The following is a 16230-nucleotide window of genomic DNA, read 5'->3' as shown; positions in this document are numbered from 1 at the left end:
TGCTCCCAGCCGCACACACGCCCCTCTCCCTTCCCTCGCACACCTCTCCCTGGGCTGGCTGTTAGAGGATAGCTTTATTCCTTCGGACAGATCCATTATTTACAGAACTTGATATTAGACACAGCAAGAGACAAAAGGATTTTCTTCCCTTCAACAAATACCAAAAGAACAGTTTCATTCCATAGTCAAGATCTGTACACATTTGCACATTTGCAAAATTCAGTCCTCTCCTGGGGCAGCCAGCTCTCCTTGGCCCAGAGAGGTGCTGACCTCCGGCTTCTGAGATTTCTGCCAGGCTGCTGGGGACAGGCAGGAGAAGCCCGTGTGCAGGAGGGCTGGCAGATGAGAGGCAGGCAGTAGGAAACGGCGAGCTCCGGGCGAGCAGCCAGCGAGCGGCTTGGGCAGGAGGAGCTTTGGGCTCCCTCCGCTGCTTCCACTGCCACTGCAGTACCCCTCCCACCTTGAGCATTACAGCAACCAGTCGCCTCTCCCCCTGTGGAAAGGCTTCGCCAGGGGCACCAAGTGACTCCACATCCAGCGTCCACCCCGGCGCTGTGCCCAGCAGCACTAAGGCCACCCTATGAACTTGGTCCGTTCATAATTCCCGGGGTTTCTCCGGGGGACTGGGCCTGGAGCAACCCCGTGTGACCCACAGGCACCGCCAGGGGCACCGAGCTGCTTCCCAGGAAAGCAGCCGTGGCAGCAGAGCCACGCGCCGCCCCCCAGCACCCTTGTGGAGGGTGCTCCAGGGACGAGCCCACCCATCCTCACCTGGCAATAGAGCTGCCACAGCCCCGCAGAGAGCCTGGGGGTGCCGCCATCCCCAGGGCAGTGAGGGCAGGGCAAGGCAGGACGGCCCGGCCACGCCTCGGCCCGCTCTGGGAGCTGGGCAGTGCAGCAGCAGGTGGATGCAGGAGAACAGGCTCCGTCCAAGAACAGCCTTGCTCAGCGACGGCCAAAGCGTGGGTCAGAACCACAAAGAAATTTGGGGAAGGACGGGAAAGGGATAGAAAACACAGACACCAATGTCCCGGGGAAGCGCAGAGCTGAAGGCCTGGATGCAGGAGGACACAAGCCACAGCCAGCTCCGGCCAGCACAGCCTTGCATTGGCATCACGTGCGTTCCCACAACGCCAGACCTGCCACTGGCTGGGTGGGCTCTTCCCCTCCTGCCGCAGTCCTCAGCCGTGGTGCCGAGACCCAGGCCCACGGCATCCAGGTGCTGCCACGGCACGGTCAGGCAGCTGGGCACTCCGGCTCGCCTTCTGCTGCAGCTGCAGGGACTCCCCTCAAGACAACACGTTTCCGCCTTTCACATCTCGGGCTCGGAGGAAAACCCGATTTCTCTTTGTCCCCAGGCTCAACCTTGGCCGAGGGCTTGTCGCTGTGGTCCCTCTTCCTTGGGCAAAGCGTAACATAGATCCAAGTGTCACTGCCCAAAGCCCCAAAGCCCAGCTGCTGCTTCTCACAGTCTTGACTCCCAGGCTACTGCCGCTTGGCTTTATAGGGGCGGGAGCGTTTCCGGCGGTCCGGCTTCCTCTGCTTGTGCAGGCGGCCGATGCTGACTCCCTGCCGCCTGCGGACGGAGATGTTCTGCTCCACGAGGCTTGCCAGCATGCCTGCAGGGGGAGAGGCAGGCAGACACATCCCGCGCTGGAGTGACGGTATTGCCCATGCCAGAGCACAGCCCTCCCTCTCTCACCCCAAACCTGTCGGTGGGCTCCTCCTGGGACTATAACATCAGAGGGACACAGAGCAGAGACATGTGGCGCCCCGGACTGAGCGCTACCTCACGCCCCGCGTCTGGCAGAAGCAGAGATCGGGGCAGCGTGAGCTTCCCAGGCTCCCGGCTGCTGCTCTGCCACGGTCAGGGCAGCTCCTCCAGCTGAATCTGAACCCCACGTTCCATCCCCTCCGCCGCACAGCACAGCTCACCTTCCTGGGCCAGCATGGAGATGAAGGTACAGATGAACTCATCATAGTTGTGGGTTCTCCTCTGGTCATCGATCTACAAAGAGATGACAAATCCACAAACAATCCACAAACAGGTGGCAGAGCAAAAGGAGAGCTCAAGGCTAACAGGGGGCAAGGAACTGGCATGCCTGGCCCATCATCCCACAGGCCAAGGAGACCAGAGCGGGAAGGGACCCGGCTCCCAGCCCAGCTCAGGCCAGTGCACAACTGGGACGTTCTCCATCCCAGTTCAGAATTTCCACAAAGGGCAGCAGGGAAGAGGCTAGGGCGGGCAGGGGAGGAATCCTGCCAGGCCTCGGGGCAGAGACTCTCCCCTTGCTCCTGTCAGTGCTGATGTTCAGCTGTGGCCCAGCTGCAGTGCCCCACCATCCTCCTCAAGCTCATTAGTGCTGCCCAGGGGATTCGGTCTGTCCTGGCGGGAGCTCTGCCCCCTGGGGCTGTCTGGTAACGGGAAAGAGACCCCGAGTGCTCCCCATGGCTGTTCTCAGCTGAAACACCTCCCTCCACTTTGACGTAAAGACACCCCAGACAGAAGCCTTCAAGGAGCTAAATCGGCAATGCAAACCGGCCATCAACAAACACACCTTGAATTTCTTCCTCTTCTCCACCTCCTCCTTCAGGCAGGCTTCATAGTTCGCAATCTCTGCCTCCACACACTTCAGTAGTGCCAGCAGCTCCTGCCAGGATCAAGCAGAGCAAACGTAAGCAGACGGACCCCTGCCACAGCCCAGGAGCCAGCAGGGTGAGCTGGTGGGTGTTCTCCTCTGTGCTGCAAAAGGGAGGATTCATCAAAGCAAAAAACACTTGCCGGGGCAGGGAAAAAAAGAGCAGTTCATTGTAGGGAATTTCTGAGTCAGAGGGTGATCAACCAGCCAGTGCTACAGCCAGCCCCAGGGAAGCCGGGTTCTGCCTCAGCCTGGCCCAGCCCCGTGTACCCAGTTCTCTGGGACAGGGGGAAGGGTTGCCTGCATGCCCGAGAAACACCCCAGGGCCTGGTTCTTCCCAATAACAAAATTCGAAGACTTTCCTTTTCAGTAAAACAGTTTCTAGTCAGCTCTCCTCCAGGGAGCCCTGATGCACTTGTGCTGCCCGCACCCGCTCCTGTCTCTGGCTGGAGGGCAGAGACTGGCAGTAAAGTTATCAGCAGGCTGGGATTTGGGGGTGCGGGGCCCCACCAGCCCCTGGCCCAAAGGAGAGCACAGCACGCCGAACGTCTCGGCTGCAGGAGACAGTGGCTCTGCCCACTGCCAAGGCAAATGTCCCCGAGATGACGCAAGGCACAAAACCTGCACTGCCCTGTGCCTTGAGGGACGGCTGCGGCGACACGCGAGCGGGACAGCGTGCACATGCGGTTCGGTCACTGCCAGCGCTGCTGCGTCTCTGGGTGAGCGCAGGGAGCTCCATGTTCCCAGGGCTGTCGCAGCACAAAACTCACCTTGGGAGAATACTTTTCCCCCCCAGGGTGATCACTGGTCCTGCCAAGTCCCACCTTCTCTTTGCTGTCACTGGCCTCACTGCCCTCCTTCTCGTCCAGTTTGATTGCGACCAGGGCCTCTTCACCGGGTTTGATGGAAGGGGGGGAGCTTTTCCCCCCATCTGCACACAGGGGAAGGAAGCGTTAGGAGCCATCGCAAAGAACCAGAATCCACTCCCGAAGTCAAAGTACATTGTCCCATCACCACAGGGGAGATGTCACCCTCCAAAAGCTGGCAGGCACCCACCTGCAACAGCCAGTGGGCAGAAGACGCCGTCCTCCGTGAGGTGCAGCAGCCCAGTGCTGATAACGGGCCCCAGGTCCCGGACGGCCCGGTTGTAGCGCATGCAGTCAACGCGCAGCAGGCCGTCCTCCTCGCCGAAGAGCACCTTGGAGATGTGGGAGGTGACGGGGCTGGAGGGGCGGGTGGGGTTGGCCGAGCGGATGGGAGAGCGCAGCGGGGAGTTGAAGGCGCTGCCGATCTCGGAGGCGGTGTCCGTGCTCTCGTTGCTGGGGGTGGGAGAGGGCTGGGAGTGGGTGACCACCGCCACGGCGGCGCCCCCGCCACTCGTCTTGATGGACAGGGGAATGGAAAGATCCTTTTGAGATTCCTTCAGCTTCTCAGCCAGGACGTTGATGGTGTTGGGCTGGAGGACGGAGAGCTGGCCGTCCGCAGCCCCCGTCCCGTGCTCTTGCTTTACCTGTCCTTTCCGTTTGTACCTGCCCAGGAACAGAGCAGGGAAGGTGAGTAGCTGCTGGAAGGAGGTGGGGGCCCAGTGCAGCACTGCAGGCTGTCTGCTGGGAGGAAGATTTCTAGGTCGTCCCCACTGCCACCAGCTTCTCTGACAGCACCCCACCCCACTGAACTGCTCAGCTACAGGTACTCCTACGCAGCTGGGGGGCACAGGGGGCTTCCCAAAGGGCGCTGTGTACCCCTGCTCTTCTTCCAGAAGACCCAAGAGCAGCCTTGCTGTGACCCCACCTTCCTGACCTTCACAGCAATCTGAGCATGCCAACACTGTCACCAGGAGCTGATTTGGCAATCAGCACGGGGGAACTGAGGTTTGTTTTGGAGAAATGAAGCCCCCCAGGCAGGGCACGCTACGTTTCCTTGACCACCGGGCTCCCTTCAATGCAGCGCAACCAGGCTCTGCCCTCCAACCGCAAAATACAGCCGTTTATCAGCTACCAGGTGACCTTCTGCAGGTCAAGCTCCACCACCCGCAGAGCCACCAGTTGCACTAGAAAATCCCTAGCAGGAGGTTGCTGTGGAGGAGCTCCATAGAGCCGGGCTATTCCATTTATTCGGGAACATTGGAAAAACAGGGGAAAGCAGAGAAGCCCTAAAGTTTTCTGCTGAGACACAGTTACTCAGGGCAGCCAAAATTCAGGGTTGACTGTGAAGAGCTACAGAAGGGCTTCACAAAATCCAGTGAGTGAGCAGTAAAATAGCAGGCCAAGAGAACAGCCCCAACTGCACACACAGGTGCAGGCTCTAACACAGCTGACAGTGCTCAGGAAAGAGATCTGGGTCACCACGGGTGGTTCTGCAAATGTCTGCTGCCTGCCCCTTGCCCTTGGCTCAAGCCGTCACCTGATGGCCGAGTTGGTGTTACGAACTTCGTCCTCCTCATCATCATCGTAGTCATCCTCATCGTCCGAGTACTGCTGGTGCTGTTGGACTGGGACCCGGCTGCGACCCACTCCTGCTGCAAGGTCTTCCTCCTCCTGCAAAACAGGGTTGCTGATGGCCTGCCAGCAGTGGGGCAAGGAGGAAGAGCCCAGCAGACGCGTCCTCGGTCCAGCCGAGCACCAGGGCTTGTCCCTTCCGAGAGGAGCCAGGGGACACTTCCCTGTGCTCGCTCAGTTGACCCACATTAACGCTAAGCTCTTTGGGCAGGTCTCTTTACCCTCTCACCCTCCCGCCTGCATTAGTGCAAGGGCAGGCAGGCTGCAAGGCAGGGGAAGGGCTTAGACTGGCTGACAGCCATAGTCCCGTGGAGGTGAGAGACTGGAATTGAAAAGCTCACCTCAAGTCAGGCATGCTGCTGGCCTGGAGCTCCGGCCTACCTGCATGGGGGATTTGGCGTAGTTGTGGTTATCCAGGAAGGCTGGCAACCTCTGCACAATGGGGTTGGGGTTTGCTGGAGGCACCCCATTGATACTGCTCGCTGCTGTCTTTGCCACTGGTTTGGATTTGTTGGGTGGGCTCTGCGTGGCCGCAGGGTGGCCCTGGCTGGCGGGCTCATCGGTGCCATCTGCCATACAAGCACAGCACAACCTTTCATGACCAGCACCATCACGTTTTACTCCATGTCCTCTGCCACCCCTTGCCCACCACACGTAGCAGAAGAGCTCTTACGCTCCACCAGACCATCGCACCCACTTCCCATTCCACCTCCAGCTGTCAACAGGTGTCCCCAAGCTTAAGCCCTCCCATTTTCAACCTCCACATCCCTCCAACGCTTCTCCCAGGCACAGAGGCATCTACCGCACCCCAACGCAGTGCGCACAGAGCTGGGCTTGGAGAAAAGAAAGTGGAGCTGACCATAAAACTCCCTCAAGCTCCAGGTCAGCCAGCCATCGTCACCAGCCTGCACTCGCTCCACAGCGGGCCAGGATGGCTGGCTGGCAGCACCGCTGGTATGGGGCTCTACCTGGATGGGCGCTCTCTGGAGTCACAGTCTTGCTGCTGGCTGGCTTTGCCTCTTCTGGAGGCTGAGACTCCTGAGACTTCTGGGTCTGGATCAGCTCAGGCTGAGTTACTCGGATAAGCTTGAAGGCAAATGACAGATAGAAACTAAGTGCTGGACCAGGGTTACCCAAACCATATCCCTCCTGTTCAAGCACTGCAGAAGGAGAACTTGCGAGGGGGAGCCAACCGCCAAGCACCAATGCACACAATCAACCGACAACGCCACAGATAACCTCCCAGGTGAGCAGCAAAAGGCCAAGCAGCGAGGCTGGTTATCTCCTCTTCCCAGAAGACATTTCCCAAGGTCAAAAAAAAAAATCATAAAATCCAGGGCCTCTACAGCACAGAGTGATGCCCTGACAGCAGAGCCTATTCCCACCCCAGGCTCGCACTCTCTCAGGCCTTGGGCCGTCCTACCTGCTGCAAGGCCTCCAGCACAGTCTGGCGGTTCATCTTCAGGATGTGCAGTTTGGACTCATACTTCATCCTCCGATCAGGCACCACCGCCATCAGATTGAAGCGGATGTCGTGGTACGGCTCCCTGCAGGAAGGGACAGCAGACATCAGCTGCGAGCTGGCAGTGGAAGGCCCGTCTCCTGGCAAGGGGGGTCAGCAGGCTGCCAGCCACACCCCGCACACCTCCTGCGGGCTCTGTCCAGGCCGCACCTCCCCTGCCCTGCTGTTTAACACCAACACACGGGAGGCTTTCCCCCCAAAACCAAGTTATAGAATCATAGAACTGTTTAGGTTGGAAAAGACCCTTAAGATCACAGAGTCCAACTATTAACCTAACACTGCCAATTCCACCACTAAACCATGCCCTCAAGCACCACATCTACACAGCTTTTAAATACCTCCGGGGATGGGGACTCAACCACTTCCCTGGGCAGCCTGTTCCAGCGCCTGACTACCCTTTCGGCGAAGAAATTTTTCCCAATATCCAACCTAAACCGCCCGTGGCGCAGCTTGAGGCCGTTTCCTCTCGTCCTATCACTTGTTACTTGTGAGAAGAGACCGACCCGCCCCTCGCTACAGCCTCCTTTCAGGTAGTTGTAGAGAGCAATAAGGTCTCCCCTCAGCCTCCTTTTCTCCAGACTAAACAACCCCAGCTCCCTCAGCCGCTCCTCATAAGACTTGTTCTCCAGACCCTTCACCAACATTGTTGCCCTTCTTTGGACACGCTCCAGCACCTCCATGTCCTTCTTGTAGTGAGGGGCCCAAAACTGAACACAGTACTCGAGGTGCGGCCTCACCAGTGCCAAGTACAGGGGGACAATCAACCTCACGCTGGCTGAAGCAGAGCAAATTTACTTCAGCCACAACACAAAACACCCTTCACACAGTCACAGGTTGGCTGAGGTGGGAAGGGACCCATGGAGGTCAGCTGCTCCAAGCCCCTGCTCCAGCAGGGTCACCTGGTTGCCCAGGACCACATCCAGATGGCTTTTGAGTATCTCCAAGGATGGAGTCTCCACAACCTCTCTGGGCAACCCGTGCCAGTGCTCGGTCACCTTCATGCCCAAGCATCCAAGAGGCCCAGCTCAGGACCAGAAGCACCATTCCTTCTCCTATGGCCTCCAGCTAACAGGGACATAATCTGGCCACTCTTACCTGCGTGGCCATTTGCAGGGACTCTGCATCGCACAGAGAGTGAGGCTTCTACACATGCTCTGAAGGCAGGCAAATTGCAGGCAAGAGAAGGCAAGGTGCACCTGCACCCTTCCCAAGCAACATTCTCCACCCCCACTTCCACAACTTGTCGCACAGAGACCACAGTAGAAATAATCCAGGGAAAAATGCCGAGGGGCCAGTGCCTGCACCACGGCCTGGGACATTACCCTGCAGTGGCCAGGCCGATGCGCTCCATGATTACTCTCCTGGCTTTGTCCGTCCATTCCTCGTCATCAGCCCACGGCCCTGTGATAAGGAGACAGAGCTGGACTGAGCAAAGCAGGCCAAGGCTCCTGCTTCAGACTCACAGAGCGGATCCTGCCGTCCCCACAAGAGGCAATCTCATGGCTCCCTTACATACCAGGGAGCAAGAAGGGGCCCAGGAGGCAGAAGGACCACGCTGTCAGCCCATACATGGAACCCCCTGCCTCTGCCTTCCGAAGGGAAAACGTGAGTTATCTGCAGGGCAGGAAGGTGAGTTTTGAACCCTACAGACCACAAGCAATTCACAGGCTCCGGGCTCACAAAGTCCAAGGAAATCCCAGCTCCTGCTGGAATCCACCTGCCACTGGATCTGGTGCCATGCTTAAGAAACCCAAGTACATGAAGTGGGTGCCCTACCAAAGGGCCTGACAGAAGCAAAGTCCTAGAGGGGGTAAATAAGTGTCTGAAAGACAGAACTAGTCATCAAGTTGTAAGAGGAGTAACCTGAGCAGCCTGCTAGGATCTGCGTTGGGACCTTGTGCCTCAACACACAGCAGTTATTTGGCACAAGGAGAGGGTAAGGAGGACACAAATACTGCTTGCGATACCAAGTTACTTCAGAGCTGCAGAAAGACCTCGTGACCCTGAGCAACTTGGGAAGAAAATGGCAAGGTCGGAAAAAGCAATGCAACGCATTTAGAAATAACTGCCTTCTAGACATAGGCCCCAGCACATAGGCTACAAAATGAGCTGTCAAAACTCAAGACAAATCTGGGAGCCACTGGAATGATTCTCCACGAACATTAGCTAACGTTTAGTGGCAATGAAAACTAATACACACATTTGGACATACCAGGGTGTCTATTTGACTGCGTCAACGAGTAGGGACAGGCGGGCTCTTACCGTGATCAATGGGATAGACCTTCAGCCCATCCAGCTCAAACAGTCGTCCCTTGATGGGGACATAACTGACAAAATGAAAAGCCTCCATGGTTCGCACAGCGCTGATACCATTCTGCTTTTCCGGCAAGTGCCGTGGCTCCGGTCTGCGAGGGTAAGAGAGGCGAGAGGTCAATGGAGAGTCTGCCTCCTCCAGCAAAAGTGAGCTGCGAGACACCCCCTCGCTCACCTGGCATGGCTGTTATGGGCCTTGGCCAGCTCTGGGGCATTGCCGATGGCATAGCCTTTACTCTGCAGCAAAGAGCAAGAGAGGAAAACAATTGAGAAGTGACAGGAAACAAACAAAATGCTTCACCCACCGGCTCCCCACTCCCTCCCTCCATCCATACACAGGACTGGGAGAGGGACTTTCAGGCACATCCTCTGGTCTGCTGAGTTACAGGTAAAACCCAAGATGAAAAGAACACACAATTTCTGCTAAAGAAGTAACAGTTAGAGAGAAACACAGACATCAAGATAGGTCTGAAGGTAGGAGAGAGGACTTTTGATCACAGGCTTAAAGAATGCACCTGGGCTAGGGATTAACATGCCAGAAGGCTGAGAGCTGTGCCCGGTGTAAGGGGACCAAGGCTCTGAGCAAGGCAAGGTAGAAGACGAGAGAGAAGAGGCAATACTGACATAGCGTGCAGCCACGAAGGGCTGGAAAGCAGGCAGCTCGTTAGAGCATCACCCTGAGAGGGGAGCGAGAGGCAGATTCACATGCACCACCCGTGCACGGCCCTGCACACCTCCACCCCTACCTCAGGGCTGAATCCTTTGGTGAAATCCTTCATGCGGCTCAGCGTGGGGCCCAGGTCAACATTGTTGCAGTTCAGGAGGACGCTCAGCAGGGCATGGGTGGCACAGGAATTGGGGATCAGCTGGAGGGTGACACAAGGACCATCTTAACCAGCAGGAACAAGGCAACCCTTCAACAACCCCTCAGAGTCGACAATAATCAGTTGAAAAGTACTGACGCAAGAATCACTTGCGAGAGCAGCAACTTGACCTCGACTCTCAAAGGAAGGAAGGAAGGAGGTCAGTCTTGTTTAGCAAGCCACACCATGCCCCCATGAGCATCTGCTCACAGCGCAGGCCACGGCCAGGCTCGCAGCCCTCGCTGGATTCCCTCCAACCTGGAGCTCAGGGCAGAGAATCCCAGGAAAGAGGAGCTGCCCTCAGGACCAGCAAGAGCAGTGCAGCCTCTCAGTACCACATTGCTTCCCTGAGGTGTCACACAAGACACCACCCCCCCTCTTTCCCCTCGCCTCCAGGATACCTGGTGAGCAAAGAACATGTTATTAACGATGTCATCGTCGATCACTGACGTCTCATCCACCAGGGTAGAGACCTTCCGGCGTGATCTACGCTCCTCAATCCACTTGAACAGGAAGATGAACCCATACACAGGGCTGCGGAGAGAAGGCAGCAGCTGCATTATTTTGGACAGGCCACACCAGTGGGGCTGCTCTGCCCAGTGCCAGAAACCTTGTGTTTCAAACCACGGGCAGAGCAAAGACTGGGAAGGAAAGCAGAACCACCAGCCCCATCTTTCTGGAAGTGACCATCCCTGTTACCCAGGACACACTCCTGTGCTGATGCTCCAGGCTCAGACAACAATCAAGCTTGAAAACTTTGGGGTTTGACAGGTCTTAAGAGGCTCAAGACAGAGAAACGGGAGGTGAAATCCACCTCTGGACACTGACTGACCTGCAGAATAGTGCCTGACCACCAAAGGACCCCTCCTTTTATACACAGGTTGTCTTCATTTTCAAGAAGAGATCAGACAATGGCTTTTAAGAAAGCGACAGTCTCAAAGCCATTTTAAAGCACTGAGACAGGGAGAAAGCCCACACTGCAAGCACACCAGCTTGGCACTGCACCTCTCCATGAGGAAAGGGAGGTGAATCCCCTGAAATATGTCCCCCACCCACCCCAGGAGGTCTTTCTTAAGGCATGAGATCACCTGTCTGCCCCAAACCTGACGAAGCACTCCTGGTTCATCGCTTACAACACTGACTGATGAGCTCACACGGGTCCTTCTGACCACCTGGCGATGAGTTCCTGGGCCCACAGACGCATTCTGCTTAATAAAACTCAAACTTTCACACCTGACTTACCCTTGGCATTTGCTCTGCAGATCATAAATCTCTTCAACCTGCACTCCCTTGACCCCTGCAAACAAAGGGCAGAAGCTGGTGTAAAGCCCACCAGAAAGGACTAGGGGTAATGTCAAGCATCAAACCGACAAGAAGCCAGGAAGGCTTCTTGTACTCACCAAAATCTTCGACGAGGAGTGTGAAGAGACCTGAAAAGGAACAAAACCAAACAGTTATTTCTGGCTGAAAAGGGCAGAGAGGAAACCTGCTGCCAGCAGCCCCCGAAGGTCCCACGTGGTCCCAGGCCAAGGCGCAGCCAGAAAAACCGCAGCAGAGTGGCACCAGGATCATGCTGACTCCCCAGCAGCAGAGCTGTTGAGCCCTGGCTCGTTACGGAGGTGCTTGGGCTCCCTTCATCCCTCCATCCCCGTTCACCATCCTCTTCCTCGAGAGGACCTGAACCAACCCTCTCCTGTTGGAGGGAGATGAGGCTGGACCCACCTTCAGCATCCTGACCCACTGCAGATGACCTGCCAAGAAGTAAATCCCCACCATGAACAGTGGCAGGGAGCACCTAAACGACACACACTCTTCTAACTGGAGGGAACGTGGCTGAATAGATGACACGATATTTTTAAAAAAGATCACCTATGTTCTTGTTAGCAAAAGACAGCCAGTGAAGGGAAAGCCATCTCAGAAACACCAGGCTGCAGGGGAGTCTGAGGGCCGAAAGGCTCATCTTCATCTCCCTCTGTCCTGGGGGACCAAACCCAAGAGCCTGTCCCCAGTGACTACAAAATTCCCACTACAGAAGGACATGACCAGGGATAGAGACAACGGCAAAGAGACTGAAGGATTATTAGGCATCAGCGACTGAGCAGCAGCTTCCACTATGATGCCATAGCAAAGGCAGTCAGCCCAATTTTCAAGCGGTGCCCCCCACAGAGAGTTAGCGAGCTCGAGACTGGAATAATAAATCTGCTTCTTTCGCTCCCATATAAAGGCTGCTGAAAGCCTGGGAGGAAGTCCAGGGAATATCAATAAGAAGGATTCAATCCTGAGAAACATCCCTGTAAGCACAGGATTTAAGGAACCTGATGTAAGTGGCTCAATTAAGAGCCCAAGGGGCTTCCACACCAAAGTTAAAATGACTAAAACAGGGAGGAAACTTCTGGGATCAAAAAGTCTTCATTAATTTAGCAGAAAACAACATATTTCTTACAAAATTCTCAGTGGGAAGAAACATGCTATGAAAGTAACATGCTTCAAACCAGTGACAGCCTCCTCACCATGCAACGCCGTTACACCAAACCCCGGCACCTTTCTGACAAGAGATGTTTTTGCTCAAAATACTTGATGCCATGGAGGGCTGTGTCGTACAGGTGACATCTACAGAGACTTCAGGCAGTGCCGCAGCCTCGCTGCCTTCTTTGCAGCAACCCCCTTATGGCAAGCGGTCCTTGCAGACCATAAGGGTCTTCAGATGCTCATTACAGCCACAGTTCTTGTTCTCTCTTTAGGTGGCGTCCGTTATGGAAGCAGGAGTCGCAGCTGTTTACAGATAGAGTCTCTCAACTGTAAAAGCTTCTGCAAAAGTCGAAAGCCTTGCTAACTCTGCAATTGCAACAGTTACAGTCTACTGATCAAAGCAAAACACGTGTGACATGAGATGTGAACCATATCACAAGCTCTGCCTCACAGCCAGCAAAGATTTGCATCAGAGCAAGGCCTTGAAAATACAAAGAACTGTAAATGCCGAAAGCAGCGCTGCTCACACAGGTACCACCAGAAGGAGAAGACCAAGCAGGACTCCCAGGCTCCTGTGGCTCAGCCCGGAGCACTCCCACATCTCCTAGCAGCTCTCTAGGACTGTCCGTCAGACCGGCAGGGCTGCACTGAAGGAGATGGGAAGTCAGCCATCGTGTGTTTTCCTCACGTCTGATCAACATCGCCGGGAAGTCAGAGAGAAGATGAAGCCAAACTTCTCCAAGCGTACCATGAAAGGACAAGAAGTGACGGGAACAAACTATAGCAAGAGAAATTCTGACTACACATCCAGAAAAAAAACAATTCTTCACTACCAGCATGGTCAGCCCTGGGACCAGGGCACAGAAATCTCCTTCTTGGGCATATTCAAACTCAACCAGATATGGCCATGAGCTGCCTGAACTACCTTTGAAGTCATCTCTGCTTTGGACTTCCCAGAGTCCCTTCCAACTGCGGTTCTTCTCCAGTTCATTTCAATATTTTATATTACCTCAGCATCCATGAAAGACATAGTCCTGCTGCTGCTATCACTCCTGGAACACCCAAAACCCCCATCCCAAATTATTTGGGTCAGCTGGAGGAAACATTCTGGTGTCCGCAAGCACACGCAACACCACGCCAACAGCCTGGAAGTTCCCAAGGCTCCCCTCTCCGCCCAGCAGCTGCGGCAGACAGCCCGAATCTGGATCTCCCAACCCTTCCTGACCAGTAAAGCACCGAGAGCTCCCAGTCCCAAGCCACATGGTGAGGGCCAGGCAGCTTATGGGATGTGCTGAAGGCCGAGAGCAGCGTGTGGGTCATTCCTAACCGCTGTCCCAGCTCCCACCTCTGCATCCGAACCTCCACGCACCTGAACAAGGGCAGCTGCAGCACAGTAAGCACCCACCTCTGCAGCAGTATTAGGGCAGGAATTTGGCCCAGACCTATTATCTTCCAAGGAAATAACCTTCCCTCCCAGGTGTGAGAATCCAAACCATGTCCTGTCTTCAGCATAGTCATGATGAAGAAGAAGGGGGAGGATGGGAATGATTTCATCAATTCCCGAGTACCAGTAAAACGAGGATAAAGAGCAGCAAAACCTGAGCTGACCGGGATACCGACAGCAGACAGAACCCTTCGCTGAGCACAGGAATACAAGTATAATGCCAGGGGTCCAATTTCTTCACCCACAGCCTCAAAAATACACCACCACACCCTAAAGACCATCTCTCAGCTTCCCAGAGGATGACGCCAAATCGCACCATGGCAACTTGGACACATTGAAACAATGCTCAGCCAATGCCCCAGCCAACACCAGCTTTGGCCCTCAAATCCTAACCCACAAAACAAACTCTGGGAGTCCACCACAGAAACCACCTTCTCCGACACAGCGGGAAGGGGATGCCCGTGACCGTCCCGCTCCTGGCTGCTCAGGTGCCATACTGGGCTCTTCAGCACCTGTCCTGGGCTACCTGGGGGAGAGGGTTTGATCCACCTGCTCAGCTGCAAAGCGATGACAGGTTCTGACATGCATGGGACGGAGACGCCACCCTCACGTGCTCCAAAGTGACACAGGTTGTCCTCAGTCACCCACAAAGCTCGGGGGCAATTGCCAGTCAGAGCTGTTTCTGTAGCAAGCGGCACCCCATATGCATGCCTCTTCCCTGTATTTCAGCGATATTTTGGGGTGTATTTGCAACTAACAGGAATGCTTCATGCTACACCCTCATGGCATTTCAGATGTTTTCCACAGAGACCCCTGGGTTTATCAGATTGCACACACACAGAGGTGACCGGGGCACCTCGGACCCCGTGTACAAGTGCTACCAGAGCCCAGGCCCCACTCTGAGCCCTCACAATGCTCCTGCAGCCCTTTTCACCCCATCCCTGCCCTCATCCCACACCTGCACCCCCACATGCAGCCTCCTGATGTCCTCTTTTCTGTCTGCCCTACACCCTCACAACCATTCCCCAAGCCCTCCATAAACCCCCCTGGGCTACGTCCCCCACACCGTGACCCCGCACAGCCCCCCTCCCCCCCAGGACCACACTACTCCTGCCCCACACACACCTGCCCTCCCAACCTCCGCCCGCGCCCCCAGGCACCCCCGCGGCCCCCCCACCCTGCCTCCCTCCCTCCCCAGGCCCTCCCCTCCCCGCGCCCCCTCCCCAGCCCTTCTTCCCGCCCTACGCACTCCCACCACCCCTGTCCCCCTGCACCCCCGCTCTAGGCCTGCACCCCGTAACCCTGCCCGCGCACTCCACGCCCCGCTCCCAGACTTCATCTATACGCCCCCGCCCCGTCCCTCAGACCCCCCGCCGCTCAGAGCCCCCCGGCCCAGGCCCCACCCCCGCCCTGTCCCTCAGAGCCCCCCCGCCGCCTCCCCCGGGCCCGCCCGCCGCCCCGCCGCCCTCCCCGCCGCTCACCGGGGTCGCTCTCCAGCTCCAGCCAGCCCTTATTCATCTTCCCGCGGGCCGGGCCGCGCCGCCATGTCCGGCCCCGCCACCCGCCCCGACTCCGGGCCCCGCCGCTACCGCCGCCGCCGCCGCCGCCGTCGTCGCCCGCCCCTGAGCGTCATCGCTGCGCGACGCCGCCTGACGTCAGCGCGCGCCGCGCCACATCGGTCCCGAGGGGGTTGGCGGTGGCGGCGCCACAAAGGTCCCGCAGTGGCGGGGGAGGCCTGGGAGGGCCCTGGGGGCCGGGGCTTCTCCCCGCTCCGCCCCGGCGCTCAGTCCCTCGGTAAGCGGAGCGTAGCGGGTGCTCTAGACCGGGCTTGGGGCTCGACAGCCCAGAGAACCCCGGGCGGCCTGCGGTGAGGGGCCGGGGCCTGGGCCTGCGCCTGTCGTGAGGGCCTGGGCCGCCCCGTGTTGAGGTCTGAGGGCTCGCAGCGAGGCTGGGGCCAGCCGTAGCGGCCCTGACCCTGCTAGCAGCGCCACTTACGCCGCCTCAGAGGCTGGAAGGCTCCCAGGGCGAGCGGGCGCCCCTGCGCTGCTCTTCCTTAGGAAGTGGGCTAAAAATAGGAGCCGGATCCCTGCCTGCGCCCGTCCCCCCCGCGGCTTTGTTCTGCGGCCGTTCCCACGCACGCCCCGGCCCCCTGCGCCCCCCTCGCCGGCTGCTGCCCCACGGACAGGGCTGGGCCGGCAGCACCGAGGCCCAGGTGGGGCTTGTTCCCCTCGTGCGGAGGAGATGGGGGCAACAGCGCTGTACCTGCCCCCCGAAGTTGCCTCCTTCCACCCGCCCCGAGGCGGGTGAGGATGTGTTCGTGTTCATTCAGCCCCTGGAAATGTCTAGGGACCCAGGTTCCCTCTGTTGGCAGGTTATCATGAGAGGCAAGGCTGGAAGGTGAGCCGTGCAGAGCCCCTGGCAAAAGCAGCCCTTCTACTCCAGCCTTACTGATGTGAACCTACCCAGGAGGGCCATGCTCAGC

General features: G+C 57.2%; 1 protein-coding gene across 5 annotated transcripts; it reads right to left on the bottom strand.

Moving 5' to 3' along the window:
- Positions 1-64: 64 nt before the first annotated feature.
- Positions 65-15358, bottom strand: BAP1 (BRCA1 associated deubiquitinase 1). 5 transcript variants are annotated; one of them, XM_082321617.1, is made up of 18 exons: positions 15230-15358; positions 12843-13082; positions 11236-11265; positions 11078-11132; positions 10237-10369; positions 9719-9838; positions 9148-9209; positions 8922-9064; positions 7982-8060; positions 6561-6684; positions 6106-6223; positions 5519-5706; positions 5043-5176; positions 3696-4168; positions 3410-3570; positions 2559-2651; positions 1936-2008; positions 65-1619 (listed from the first exon to the last, which is right to left on the bottom strand). In XM_082321617.1, the coding sequence occupies exons 1-18, from the start codon at positions 15264-15266 to the stop codon at positions 1486-1488; spliced, it is 2397 nt and encodes a 798-aa protein (XP_082177743.1). In that variant the 5' UTR covers positions 15267-15358; the 3' UTR covers positions 65-1485. The 5 variants fall into 5 exon arrangements, with proteins under 5 accessions (XP_082177743.1, XP_082177745.1, XP_082177744.1 ...); XM_082321619.1 differs by having other exon boundaries at positions 3464-3570; XM_082321618.1 differs by having other exon boundaries at positions 12843-13040.
- Between the last annotated feature and the right edge of the window lie 872 nt (positions 15359-16230).

The sequence above is a fragment of the Platalea leucorodia genome (genome assembly GCF_965183815.1).
Source record: "Platalea leucorodia genome assembly, chromosome: 9".
Lineage (NCBI taxonomy): Eukaryota > Metazoa > Chordata > Aves > Pelecaniformes > Threskiornithidae > Platalea > Platalea leucorodia.
Note: the sequence above shows the minus strand (reverse complement) of the source record. Positions and strands in the feature narration are given on the sequence as shown.

Bases quoted from the DNA above. Each gene is read 5' to 3' on its own strand.
- BAP1 (XM_082321617.1), bottom strand. From the start codon at position 15,266: ATGAATAAGGGCTGGCTGGAGCTGGAGAGCGACCCCG. The intron at 4,169-5,042 runs GTGACGGCTTGA...GTTCCTGGGCAG, and splicing joins AACACCAACTCGGCCATCAG to GTACAAACGGAAAGGACAGG. The intron at 1,620-1,935 runs GTGAGCTGTGCT...CTCCCCCTGCAG, and splicing joins CTCCATGCTGGCCCAGGAAG to GCATGCTGGCAAGCCTCGTG.